This window comes from Apteryx rowi, unplaced genomic scaffold, assembly GCF_003343035.1.
Source record: "Apteryx rowi isolate R43461 unplaced genomic scaffold, aptRow1 scaffold_637, whole genome shotgun sequence".
NCBI classification, from domain to species: Eukaryota; Metazoa; Chordata; class Aves; order Apterygiformes; family Apterygidae; genus Apteryx; species Apteryx rowi.
Genome location: NW_020450913.1, coordinates 353,650 through 367,443, shown reverse-complemented (window position 1 = coordinate 367,443; position 13,794 = coordinate 353,650). Strand labels below are relative to the sequence as shown.

General features: G+C 39.3%; 2 protein-coding genes across 18 annotated transcripts in view; one reads left to right on the top strand and one right to left on the bottom strand.

Moving 5' to 3' along the window:
* INVS (inversin) overlaps positions 1 to 13,056 on the bottom strand; it is a 116,459-nt gene extending 103,403 nt beyond the window's left edge. For 6 of the 14 annotated variants that reach the window (XR_003256405.1, XR_003256406.1, XM_026084340.1 and 3 more), the window contains exons 1-3: positions 12,923 to 13,056; positions 11,476 to 11,626; positions 7,607 to 7,778 (exon numbers count right to left, since the gene is read on the bottom strand). Coding sequence is in view for 12 of the 14 variants with exons in the window: in XM_026084340.1 (XP_025940125.1) it covers positions 7,607 to 7,712 (106 nt within the window). In the remaining 2 variants the exon portion in view is untranslated. The other 8 variants (XM_026084323.1, XM_026084331.1, XM_026084330.1 and 5 more) reach the window with 6 other exon arrangements.
* A 130-nt stretch (positions 13,057 to 13,186) lies between these two features.
* Positions 13,187 to 13,794, top strand: part of ERP44 (endoplasmic reticulum protein 44) — a 58,299-nt gene continuing 57,691 nt past the window's right edge. For 2 of the 4 annotated variants that reach the window (XM_026084345.1, XM_026084344.1), the window contains exon 1: positions 13,187 to 13,331. In XM_026084345.1, coding sequence (XP_025940130.1) covers positions 13,275 to 13,331 — 57 coding nt within the window. In that variant the 5' untranslated portion in view covers positions 13,187 to 13,274. The remainder of the gene's footprint in view (positions 13,332 to 13,794) is intronic. The other 2 variants (XM_026084346.1, XM_026084348.1) reach the window with 2 other exon arrangements.

Sequence of the window (13,794 nt, the reverse complement as noted above, 5' to 3'; positions counted from 1 at the left end):
GAAACCTGTAAATACTGTAACTGAAACAATTTTTGAAACCTACTCACTGCAATGTTTATTTAAAAAGCATAAAGACGTCAATAGCCCATCAATACCATTATTTACTTCATAGTGCCTTATAATAAGGAAACTACCAAAATACTTAACGGGTTTTCTTGGATTTATATGGTTAGTAAGGCAGCAATTGAGCCAAACAAGGTGGCTGAGGTCTCATAAAAAAAATTAACTCCCTCTATTCCTACTCATAAGCCAGAAAAACCCCTCCACAGTATGCACTCCCTACTACAACATTGCATAATTCTTCTATGTCACTATAACAAAACTAGCACATATGTATTCATGGGTACCAACTATCCCACATATTCTAATCCAAATGCATCTCCTCCATGACAATAAGAGTTACAGTTAATCAAGGACAGTAAGAATTTTTTTTTAAATATTCCCTTTTTAAAAAAACATACCCTTGATTGTTGATACCTTGAAAGAACTCCAACAGATTTTAGAAGCATGCTTTTCCTTTACAAACACAGTCTTCGCTCTCCCCTAGCATATTAAACTTACAAACCTATCCACTAATTGCATCCTTAATTACAATTTCTACTGATTCACTGAGTGAAACTGTCAAGCAGACTGATATTCCCCTGGATCCTTATTTAAAAACTAAAATTTGTTCCCTACTAACAAGGCCTCTCACCAAAGGAAAAAAAAAGTTTTAAGCAGAATATTGCTAATCACAGCTACTTCATTTGTGAGTTCATTTAAAACTGTTGGGTGAATACTATCTAGTTCTGATGATTCATTCTGTAACATCTTCTCCTGGTTCAAGACTGAGATTTGCTTTGAGACAAGTCTTTTTGCTCTGTAAAAAACAGTTTAGGAACCTTTCTGACATCTTTTATGAATATGGATAGAGGAAAATTCTTTTTGTTCTTCATTTGTGGTCTTATCTTCTCTGTTTCTTCACACCAACAATCTACTAGCACCTCACATGATCCACATATTAAAGAAAGTTTTATAATTAATTTTTATGCCTCTAGCATATTATTCCTAAAATTCTTTTACTGATCTGTATCTATCTTCCTCAGACACAGCTTATGCTTTTTGAAGAACACCTTCTTACTTTCAATATTCTCTCCCACACTACTGTTTAGCCATGCTTGCTTCCCTTTCACCCTTCTAAACTCTTTGAATAAGTACTTCGTACTTGCTTCATACTGCAAGCAAGGATTTTGTTCTTTTGGCTCATTTTTAGATTCTTTTTAGCAAGCATCTTTATTTTGATGTCCTTTACCTTTTTCAGAGTCCACAGCAACAGTGGATTGCTCTTGCTGACCCATGTACACTCTGGTCAAGAGTTCTTGGATAGCAACATTCTGATTCAAGTTCTACACAGCAGTCAGGGGCAACTCAAGAGTTGGTTCTCTGGTGGGTTTGCTGCTCTGGCCATCTCTATCACCAACTCATTAACAATTTCTAACAATTCAGTTTTTGGATCATATCCTTAATGTGCCACTTACCCAATACTCATGAGAATAACCTCCATTACTATTGTGATTCCTGTCAATTCAGCCTCTCTGACCTCCCTTAGCATGTCACACATATCACCATCTGGTTAGATGGACAGTAATGCAACCTTCATACTACAGTTTCTTATTTAGACTTGAAATTTCAATCATTAAGTTTTTTTTTTTAATTTATATGGCTATTTTGTTAATCTCATTTGAATTCAACATTTGTTTTCTGCTTCAGTTTTTAAACATGTATCAGCACTCTTTCACCTACATGATTTCCACTGAAATACCAGAATACAAACTGTACAGAAAAGATAGTGTCCCTCTTTTTTTACTTTACAAGCTTTCTTATAATGAGCATGACAGCTGAGGCTTAGATTTTTTTCAACATTCTACTACATAAATAAGTGACTGATGTATATTTTTCTAAGGAAGAAAAATCAAATAATGGAAAATTACATATGTAAAATTATACTGATCATTTTTTCCTGTTTGGCCTTGTATAAAAGCTGCCTAAGAATCTGGTCTGAATCTCAGCTAAGAATGGAAGAATGTAAAGTGTTGTATACAGCTTATTCCTTACTCTTCAAATCAAAACCAAAAAAGTTAAAAAAAAAAAAAAGCTTAATTTTATAGTACCATAGTTATAAGTAATTTCAAAGACATTTAAGAATAATTTGTAACAACAAGTTTCTAAAGGTGAGTTAAGAGTTCTGTAAATGGAAAAGTCTTTGAATTATTATTTATGTCCTGTTATATATAACTACCTTTTGACATAAAAAAAATAAACAGGTAATGTAATTGTTACTAACACTACATACATATTTGATACAGTTTTCAAAATCTAATTGTTGTTAAAATTTTTGAAGAAAAAAACATGTGTTTTATCTTTAAATATTAATTTAAATGTTATCTTATTTTCATTATTGAAGCCTATTTCTTCTGCTCAAAATGAGAAGTTGTAATGTTTACTAAATGTATTAATTTCTACATACTGCTTTCTAATCATGTCGCTTGTTCAATTAATTACATGGCCATTAGGAAATAATTCAAAATGTAACAAGTAAATTGAACAGTGGAATCCAATTTTTTTTATATTCCCTAACTTGTAAGAACTTCTTCTAGACTTTCACTTCACAGTATTACAGTTTCTTTGCAAACTGGATGCAGCTCCAAGATAATTTTTCTTTCCTCTACTATTAGGGGGAAAAAAAAGAAAAAAAAAACAAATGCTTTTTCTAAATGAATACCTTTGCTGTTCAATAGAGCATGGTACAGAAACATCAAAGTCAATTATGAACAATGCAGCTCTGTGCAGCAATATGTAGACACTGTGGTCCAAAGCAGAAATATAATTTAACACGGCAGTGATCCCAACTAATAAGCCAGTTTCTCTAACAAGCTAAATATAGTCAGGTGCTGTGCCAGTATTAGCTCACTCTGTGGCAATTCAGACATCACAAAACCATATGCCACTGTTCAATGCTAACATAGCCTAAAAAGCTCTTAAATTTGTTGAAGATAATGGGACCTACACAGTTATGTATATTTTTTAAAAGAAATACAGAAACATGCAGCTCTCACAATAACCCGCATGTACATGGCTTATCCTCCCAAGACACCTGTTCTTAAATCAGTACTTAGCAGAACCGGTCCCTCTCCCTCAAATTCCAGATTGCCTTTCTGTTATATGAGGCTATACAGAATGTACAGACTAAAAGAAAGAAGTGGGTAGAGGATCAGACCAGCAAACATGGCCTAATGTAGAAGCTCAGCTCAATTAAAGTAATGGACATCTTTTTCCTTTTCAGCTCCTAGAGTGATGTATCTAATGAATGGCAAAGGCCTTGCATGACTGCATACAGCCTGAGTAAAAAACGAGCAAGACCTTGAAAGCTTGATGACAGTGATTTGCCTGAGGTTGCTGTAATGCTTTTTAAGGTAAAGAAACTATTTTCACCCAGCAGAAGATTTCTTTTTATTTTTATTTTGTCTGTTTAAAGGTCTGTCTGAGCCTTCTAATGGCTGGAGTCCTGCAGGTATATCACTGAAAGCGTGTCTGTGGTGATGCTCAGCATTAAGAGATAGAAAAAGGACTAGGAGCTACTGTATCAACATCAGATGCTAGACGAGACTAAGCTCATGAAAAGCACTAACTGCAAAAACTTGTGGACATCACAGTTACAGTAAATTACTGTTTTCTGGAATCAAGAAAGTACAGATAGCCTTTTAAACATTCAAAAATGAAGTAATTAATAAATCTCAGAACTCACAAGAGTACTGTACTACAGCAAGTATTTTACTATTTAATTCAGACATGAATTCATTGGTGTACCTAAAATGTGCCATTGCAAAATTAAATTCTCTTCTGCATACTGGCCTAAGAAAGGAATTTTGTTTAATCCTTCCAACTTTCAGGATCAAACCTCCCATCCCCGCAAAGATTATACATTCCATAGGTGTGTTCATAGGCCATGAATATCACAGAATCAAGTAGGCCGATTCTGAAATTTAATTCATATATTCTGACTTCATCACTTCTTCACAATCTGTTACATCAGATTGTGTAACATCTCTATGCATTGTTATACCAAAAAGAGGGTGGAAAAGTGGGAGGAGGACCTGAGTTTTGCTTAGTTGTGAAAGATCACCTCTTGTTACTTGCAAGAATCTTGCCTTTTTTAATACCTCGCTTAAGTTTTATTCAACCTCCTACACTGCAGAATAAGGAAAAGAGAAGCAGAGGAGAATCAAACAGAAGCATGCATCTGCGTATTTGCAATCCAGAACTTGTAGTTAACATTTAAAATAAAAGATCATATCGGAGATTTAAAAAGCACTTTTATCCCAGTGGTAGATGATAACGGTTTCAGAATAAGGAGTTGGACTGAATAGACACTTCAGTATAATGGCTATTATACACATATTCGTGTTCTTGTATAGAGATTCTGCATGCTCTTTAAAAACAATTACATGGAGCTCTCCTAAACTATATATAAAAACTTTAAATGCAAAATGATCCTCCAACCACAAAATGAACTTTTGCTCCCTTTTTGCCAAGGATTAAAACCATGCAGATGGGTTTTAACACTAATGGAACTGTTAACTCAAGACATGTCCAGCATCATATAAAACACAGGAAACATAATACTGTGAGCATTCCCCAAAGTCTTACATTGTACGATTCTAAAACAATGTGATATAGTCCTAGGCAACTCATGCAATGCAAACAATTAGCATATTTTTGTTCAAACATGGATTATACAATACACACGCGGCATATAGCGTGTTTTATGGTATTTAATCCATAGGCTGTTTAAAAAGCCCTGTAATTAAGCATCAGTAGTGGTTAAGATATAGGAACAGTTTATTCCACAAACACCTTTCTCACTAGAAATTGTTCTTTTTACCTTTGATTCTGTCTATTTAGGTCTCTGAACTGGTACAGGTTGTCAAAAGGAACACAGTATCTGGAACACACTGTACTATTTCAAACATCTGTGCTCCTTTAAAATTACAAGCTATCAGAGGGGAAGATTATGTACGTATCAATATAAATGAATTATATGGAAATACAGTGTGTATATTTGTACACATTCATGAATGCCTCATCAGGCTACAGTAGGTGGGAAATGGAGTAACTGCCAAACAGGTTAGAGGGGCTCCTATTTTCTTAAGAGACTGATTAACCAGATTCTTTGCCCCTCCTATGTTAATAACTGCATGGGGAAAACTCAAAGAGGAATGTATTAATGAATTTAGAGGGAAAGACCTTCCTAAAAGAAGGAGAAAGTGAGATTTTATCTTAGTGGATATACCACTATATACATAATCGGATGCAAAGCTTTGCTGTGTTAACAGAATGTTGTTAAGCGATCCAGGACACACACACACAACACTGACGTACTGTCCTGGATTACATGATGCTACTAAGTGCACTCATGAAGTCCAATGAATAACATCAACTGCTCAATTTACTTCCGGCCTCAATTTATACCAACAGTGCCTTGTAAAAATCTAAAAATATCACTCTGATGTCAGGACAGGCACTTTTCTGCTAGGCAATACTTTTTCTTCTTTTTTCATCCTGTCCTGGCATAAGTAAAGCCTGTGTCATAYCCTGTCAACGCATGAAAAAGCAGAAGAGACAAATGTTGCTGTTATAGCAAAGACTGCAAGGATCATGCGGTTTTTCCCTCCCATACATAACACACAGCATTTTTATTTTTTTGCAGCATGATTGTCATTAAAAGAACAGTGATTTCCATACCGGTTCTAATGGCTATTTTGTGGTATATTTGACAAAATGTATCAGCAACACAGAAGTAATTATTCCTTTGTGTTTTCAGAGTATTGTCTTTTGGCTGCAATTAACAAAACACACCAAAGTCAGCGAAAACTCTTTGTTGTCACTTCTAATTTTTAGCCAAAATTTGAAAACTCGCCCTTTTTTCCCACTTGATGGTTAGCTGAAAGCTTTTCTAATATGCAGGCAGAGAACTTCAAAAAACAGGTACTTGAAGCTACTTTGTAGTGACATTCCACAGATTTCCAGAAGTGTCGGCCTATTAACTGCACTTCTGTTATTTATAAAATGTTCTACACAAGAGCGATCGGATATCATTAAATACAATCAGAGTATGTTAGAGCCTTGGTTTTATCATAAGACAAAATAAAGCTGAAGGCCCAGCAAAAATTATTTCTTTCAACCTAAAGAGCTTCTGCAATGTCAGTTCCCTTAAACTTTTCCTCGTTTGAGTCAAAACATTTCTAAATGTCTTCTGAGAGAATTAGACATAGTTTGTAAAGAAGACCATTCATTGAAGTAGCTTGATCAGCAAGGAGGAAGAACATAACATCTCAGATTCTGAAACTACAATGAAAATTCTGCCTGGACAATAAATTTCTGAAAATGCAGATAAAGTCTTATTACAGTAATACTTTAAGATCTTCAAATTTTTTTTATTTAATTAGTGAAAAACTATTCATCATCAGGTCTCAAATATAAGAATTGCTAGGAGGCAATATTGTAAGTCTGCAAGATTGACTTGCTATAGCTACTGGTACTAATTTTCCTGTCTGCATCAGCTTTGTATCTTTAACCAAGGCAGAATGGCTTTCTATATCACTAAGACTATAGATCCATATAGCTTAGTATCTTGTCTTCAGCACAGGTCAGCAGAAGATATATAAAGAAAGTAAACTATTGGTTTAATGTGATTACCACTAAATCCTTGATACCTAATAAAATGGACAATTAACAGCATAAATACAGACCAAGTTTCTTGTTATTTCAGTCCTACATCCTCATCAAGACCCAGGAATGAGATTTTTAAAAAGGCCGAGCAAATAAAACTTCCACAGTGTCAACTGGAATTCCACTTAATCAGAACATCTGAAAACTAAAACCTTCATCTATCAAATGACAGCCTTCCAAATGAATATAGATTGTTTTTGGAATGAAGACCACATATTTGCTTTTGAAGATTACTAACCTAGAATACCATATGGTTCTTGGACAGAGAGGAAAGGTGAAATCCTAGACTATTTAATGGATGGGAATTCTTTTTCTTCAGCATCAGTAAGACCAGACTCTCTCCTTACCTTTATTTGTCCCGAAAAATGTTATTAGTATATCCAATGCCACTTCAATCAAACTAACAGGGCTTAATTTCTCCCCAAATTCTATAGGGTAACAGAACTTCATTAATTATAATAAATCAGCTGGAAACAAAAGTTTATCACATTTCCCAYAAAAGCAGAGATTCCAAAAATAGGGATTTGGAGCCAAAATACTTCAGCCCAAAGTATAATTTTTCCAGAATTTTAAAACAGGCTCCTAAAACAGGAGTCTTGAATAACTCTGCTGGTCATATCACTTTTACCAGTTTTCTGCTTTACTTCACATAGAAGTACAGCTCAAAGGCAACAGATGATAAAAGTAAGAATAAGCAGTTGTATTTTCAGGATTGCATTTATTCCAGAAATAAAATAATCTGAAAATGAAAATATATTTTAAAGATCAGAGCAGTAAGTTAAAACAAAAAGCTTCAGCTTTTAAGTCATCAAAATTTACCTACAATGAAAACATTTACCTGCTATTAGCTTCTGGATGGCATTCTTATCTCCATTAACAGCAGCAGCATGCACTTCAGATGCTAATGAGGAACCACTGAAGAGGCAGTTTGCTGAAACATTCATACTCTTTCAAGGTATTATCACATAGGTCAGATCTGAACCAACAACATTTTTTGTAGGAATTCAGTTCTAGAAAAACAATAAAATATAACTGAATTCATATAATGTTAAGATTACTATGGCAATGATAAAGAGAATAAGTTGTCCTGTAAAAAAGAAAAGAAAAGAACAAACACATTTCATATTTCATGAGTTAAATCCACCTCAGGTCAAGGTTCAACCAGACAAAGCCTACATAAAATAGAACGTCTCACTATGGGAACACTTCTGTGTGCTCATGTATCTCCTTCTGTTACCTATCAGTCACTTCAGAACCAGAGAGTAAGCACATCATCCAACATCCTCACCCCTTAAAGAAGGAGCACATTATGGGGACATGCATTCCATCAGTGGCTCATCAGATTTTAAAGAAAACAATTTTCTGAAACCTAACTTTTGTTTCAGGCACCACTATATATTACTTCAGAAATCACCCTAGTCACTTACCCAACAATCAACTTGCCAACACTGGGCACATATAGCATTTTTACCTGTCTGAAGTGACCAATTACCAGGGCACATAGTACTTTTCTTTGCTTCTGCACCAGCACAGGTTCACTCAGTTGAGAATGTTGGTGCAGAAGCACTAGGATAAGCTCCTCATATACCTTTATGAAGGTGTTTTTCCTCATGAGTAGTTCTGGAGCCACTTCTGGTAATCTGAAACCTATGGAGTGGTATCATCCTGTCCTACTACTCTCCTCTTCCATAAGTGCTTCTGCAAACCTCAGAATAATGCGACAACCTCAGTGTTCCGTATCTCTTCCTAAAGTCATGAATGCTTCCATTCTTACTGAGCTTAGTGAATTGCTCTACATTTCAGAAAAACTAGCAAGCATTTTTTGACACATTGCTTTACACTGTAAGTAGGTGATCTTCCTCCATAACCAAAACAGAGTCATTAATGGATTTGCGGCTTGGTTAACTTCTATGAGCAGACAATAGAAAGGAACTGGAAGAGTCTAATGTGATAGGAGGTTATAATCACTTCCACTTTTAGGGCCATGGAAGATAGACAAACAGATAGACAAACACCACTGCAAATTATAGAAACCTGAACTGCACTTGGTGCTTAAGAAAGCCAATGAAAGTGCAGATGCGGACATGACAATGCAGAGTGGTCAGAGCTCACACAAGCACAAACCCAAATATACATTAAGACATACACTAAAATAAAATAATTATGCTGTAACAGCCTTTCAAACATTTCTAGTGCTAGCCACGCTCATTTTTTCCTTTTAAAGAGGATAAAGAATATCCACTTCTTTCAAAATACTTGCACAGCTCCCTGCTTTCTGAATATCCTCTCCTGCAGTGAAACAGCTTTTTGACTTTTGAGAACACATAATTGGCAAGCTTTCTTCCAAGTCAACTCTTCCTCCCAACCCAGCAGTATGGCTTTTGCATTCTGTTATTTTCCCTACATAACACCGAGGATAAGCAGATGAGGCATTTCTGATTCAGGTAAATTTGAACCAAGCAAAAGGGACAACATGAAATTGAGTGTCAGTTACAAACAGTTGCAGTACCTCCCCCTCCTAAACCATTAATCTTCCCCCCACCCTGATACTCCTACAGCTACATAAATTTGCCAGCTACATAAAAGAAACACTACAATATTCAGCTGCAATCTGAACAGGAGACAAGAGGGAGAAGAAAGAAGCCTGCAGAACTGGGTCCTGTGGCACATAATTTAACATGCACTTGACATATAAGACTACAACTTGTCTTTAACTTGTCTCCACCTTTTCCCAAAAAGCTTCCTCTGGATACAGAGTCAAGAGTCTCTATTACATGCACCATTGGAATTTTACATTTGTTGGGATTTTGAGGTACTATTTTCATTCCCTCAAATTATTACTGATATCTTTTCTTCTATCTTCTTTACTTTTTATCTGCAGATTTTCCCTTCCACTTTCATTCCAGCTGATCTGGAAATTCACTGTTGGAAGCGATTTCTTCAAGACTTGTCTGCTTACTGCATCTGAAAATTCTGGACAATCCATTAAAATAAGTGAAGCTTTCTGTTTCCATCTCTTGTACTGCCTGTGGTGAATACCCTGAAAAAGGTCTATAGTCTGGAGTTTTCAATAGGATTAAGAAGCAAGTTTTTCCTCATGCACTGAGCACATAGTGTGGATAAGTGTTATTTGGTTGTGACACAGTTCAATCTTCTATGCAATCAAATGGAACTAAGCAAAGGAAGTTCTAAACAGAAACTTAATAAAATAAATTCAAAAGCACATGAGCTAAGAACTAACTGTTTAAACACAAAGCAGGAGAACCTAAAAACCAAGCTTGTTTTTTTGATCTTAGGGGAAGTCTACAACAGTTCTTGGAGAAGGACGTAAAGGATTTACATTCTGGGAAGCACAAAACATTGATTAAATCCTGAAGTGAAACATGGCTTTGCTTCCAAGCTAAGGTCCACATCAATTTGGAAACAGAAAGGGCAGTAACGGTAGCTGGAACATTTGTGTCAGCAAAGCTCTGTTGGTATTTTCACTACCATATTTGCTATACCTAGTTTTTGGCAAGGTTATGAAAAAACATTATGAAACAGTTACAAGAAAAAAATGCAGTTTCGCCTACCCTATCTCTACCAATGTTGCTAAAACAGTTTAATTAGCACGCATTTTATTTAGAAATTCCACATTTGATAGCCCTTACAGAGTCACCACAAAAGATAAGAGGAGGAATAAGATAATCATCTTACTGCACATATGGAAGTGAATAAACAAACTATGACATAAAACCTCTAGAGATAGCAAAGTAAAATTCAGCAAATGCTGGAGGTTTTAACATAGCATCAAAAGCATCCCAATTATAAATCAACAATAATATAAAACTGGCTGCATACAGAAAAGAATACTGAAGGATGGTCATAATTTCTGGATGAAAACAAGAAGAGTCTATCTGTATAAAGTGCAAGTAATCATACAGGGGAGAGAAGCAACCTCCAGAGCAATTATGAGTACGGTATCATACCTCCATTTAAAGGTCTAGTATCATTTTAGAATTTCTCTGATCCAGTAAGTAACTATAAAAGGAAAATTCATAATTGCTCTTAGATATTTCTCTCATATATACAACAAACAGATGAACTGGTGTCTGGAGGACTGGCTTGATAAAATTCCTCATTAACAACAAAATGTGACGCTTATCTGTAAGGGATGAAAAACAACCATGAAAATCAAGAAAAAAGACCTACAAGGTCCATTTATAAAAAGGTACATAATTGGCATTATCTATAATATGCACTATATTACTGGAGTCAAATAAATAATTCACTTTTTCTTTTTTAAGCTAACATGCAGAGAAAAGATTAGTCTCATCCAGACACCTAAAATAAAAGGACAATCATATGAACACCAAGWGGGCCAAAGTATGTGAATTTTCATGCCAAACTATGATAATTCTACTTTGCATTACACAGATAATCAGAGTTGCATCATTTTCCTTCCCAGCAAAACACAAGGTTGTTAAATTCTAAAACATTAAAAGAGTGCTATATCAAATTTTATGGCTACATTTGCCAAGCACAGAATAAGCTCCTATGAAAAACAGCAAAGTATATACAAACATGAACAAATTCAGAAGATAGGGTGTTCATTTTACAGATTGAGGAATAGAGATTCTTAAGGCAGATTTTGGCAGAACTGATAAAGTTAGGTTCTTATTTCAGTCTGTAAATAAGGACATGATGTATATATATTGGTGTGCTTACCTCATGAAAATGACAGGCCAAATGATTTTCCCAAGGTTGCACATGAAGTCTGGGCCAGACTTGATTTCCGGTAAGCTGATGGAGGATTTTCTTTTAAATGCGGTTGTGCTCTGTTTCATTCCTCACACGCCCCCTCATGCTTATGTACATACTGGAAATGGGAACAATAGTAAGTGCAGTTTTCCACAACCTTTTTGAGAAAGCTCTGCGAGGTCTCAAGTATATATATATATATATACACACTCGTATACATATACATATATAGCAAGCTCTAAAGCTTGTAATACTAAAAAATACYGAAAAAGGAAGGAAGCACTTAATTTTTAACTGTTCTTCCTCTGAAATATTTAGAACTTGATATGTGTTAAAGAAGAAAAAAAAATGTTTTCTAATGTGATTAAAATTCATGATGATGTTCAACTTTTACCATATTATCAGGCTGAAATTTCAAAACTCTCCGAGTCACTTCACTTCCTCAGGCAGGCTAAGTTCTTCTGTTTTACAGAAATGCTTCATGTTCTCAACTTCTCCAAGAAAACGAAGAACCCCCCGCATACACACCTAAATAGTCCTTATCTTCACTGCAATCATAAAATCGAAGCTATTTTTATAGTCTCGGTGGCCAAACGGCCAAGGCAGAACGTTAGGCCGACGATACAACGCAACTGCTCCCACAGCTGCACTCGGGAGTATTGAAATACCCGCTGCCGCTACGCTCGCCTCACGCCTCCTGTTTACGCAACGCGTCAACAACCTCCCGGGCTGCAGTTGGATTTGGGCCCCTCTAGTATTTTTCGAGCGTTTTGTTCGAGTCTCGAGCCAACTTCCCTCCTGGGTGTGTGTACTCACGAGTGTTTTTACTCGACGGCTGTGTTACAGCCATCCACAAATCAACGGCGTTACCTCAAACAAAATATGGCAAACTTTCCGCGGGCGCGGCTGGGGCTGCTGAAGCTGTTGGAGAGGGGGCGATTCGTGACCGAGCTCAGCAGTGGAGCTGCCTCGGGCCCTCAAGCGTTGCCCAGCCGGGCCCTGTCCGCAGCCGGCGGGGATGGGGAGGCTGCAGCGGGCGGAAGCCTCGCGTCGGGCGGCGGCCGCGGTCTGGGAGGCGCTCCACGATGGGAGCTGCGGGCTGCGCGGGGCCTTGCTCAGCCGCGGAGCGGAACGAGGCCCTGAGCTGCCAATGGCCGCAGGTCCCGGGACAGCCCAGTGGGGCTGTTAAAGATCCCAAGCGGAAGGGGCTGCAGTGCCACGGGAGCSCTGAGGCGGGGCTCGCGCTGCCAGAGAAACTCGCGGAAGGGGTTAATCCCGCCTGGAGCAGACAGCTAACCTGTGACACTCCTCGTCCTCCCTCCGCCCGTTCCCAGCGCGGCAACCTCGCCCTTAACTCACCTCCACCCCACCCCACCCGCCTCCTCGCGCCACCGCCCCAGGCCCCTCCCCTCACCAAGCTAACGAGGGGGGAAGGGCTGGCGCATTTGAGGGCGTGCCCGGTGCCTTCTGGGATACTTTCTGACTCCCGCTCGCTCCCCGTGCCCCCCAGGGCAGAGCGGCCACCGTCCCGTGCGCGACGCAGGCCGGGACGGGAGCGCGGCCCCCGGCCCGAGAGAACGGAACTACGCTTCCCGGCGTGCTCCGCGCAGCGCGGGAGCCCGGAAGTGAGTGCCGGAGGCGGGCGGTACGGGGCGCCGCGGTGGAACTTGTCCGGGTGTTTCCTGGCGACGGGGGAAGTGAGGCTCCGCCGCTGCCGCGGACAGTGGGAGCCGCGTTTCTCCCCCCTCCCGGCCGCCTGATCTACCATGAGACCCGCCATTTTCCTGCTCTTGTCTGAACCTGGCTGTGTCTTTCTTCTTCTGGTGAGTGACCGGCTCTTCCCCACCCCCCTCACAACCCTTTTCTTCTCCGTCGGCCCCCACCGCGAGCGAGCCCCGCTCCGCTCGGCCTGGCGCGGCCCCTGCAGGCAGCCGCGGCCTGGGGTGAAGGAGAGGTGCGGAGGTGGGGTGGCTGGCGGGGCTGTGGGCCACCCCCCTCGGGGAGACGCGGGGCTCTTCCCTCCCGTCCCGCTGTCGTCGATGCCCTCCTGAGCGCAGGGGAAGAGCCTGGGTCCGGTTCTGCCCCCGGTAACACTCCCGGACCCACGGCGCAGCCCCTCCTCGCGGCGGCGAGGGTGTGACTCCTCCGGGGGCTGGCAGCGGAGCGGCTCGGCCGGCACCTGCTTGACGGGGAAGGGAGGGCCGTGCGCGGCGGCTGCGGGAGCGGCCGGTTGGCCGAGTGCGGTGTTGTGGCCGCGGCTGATACGCTGCCCGCCCGGAACGGGCC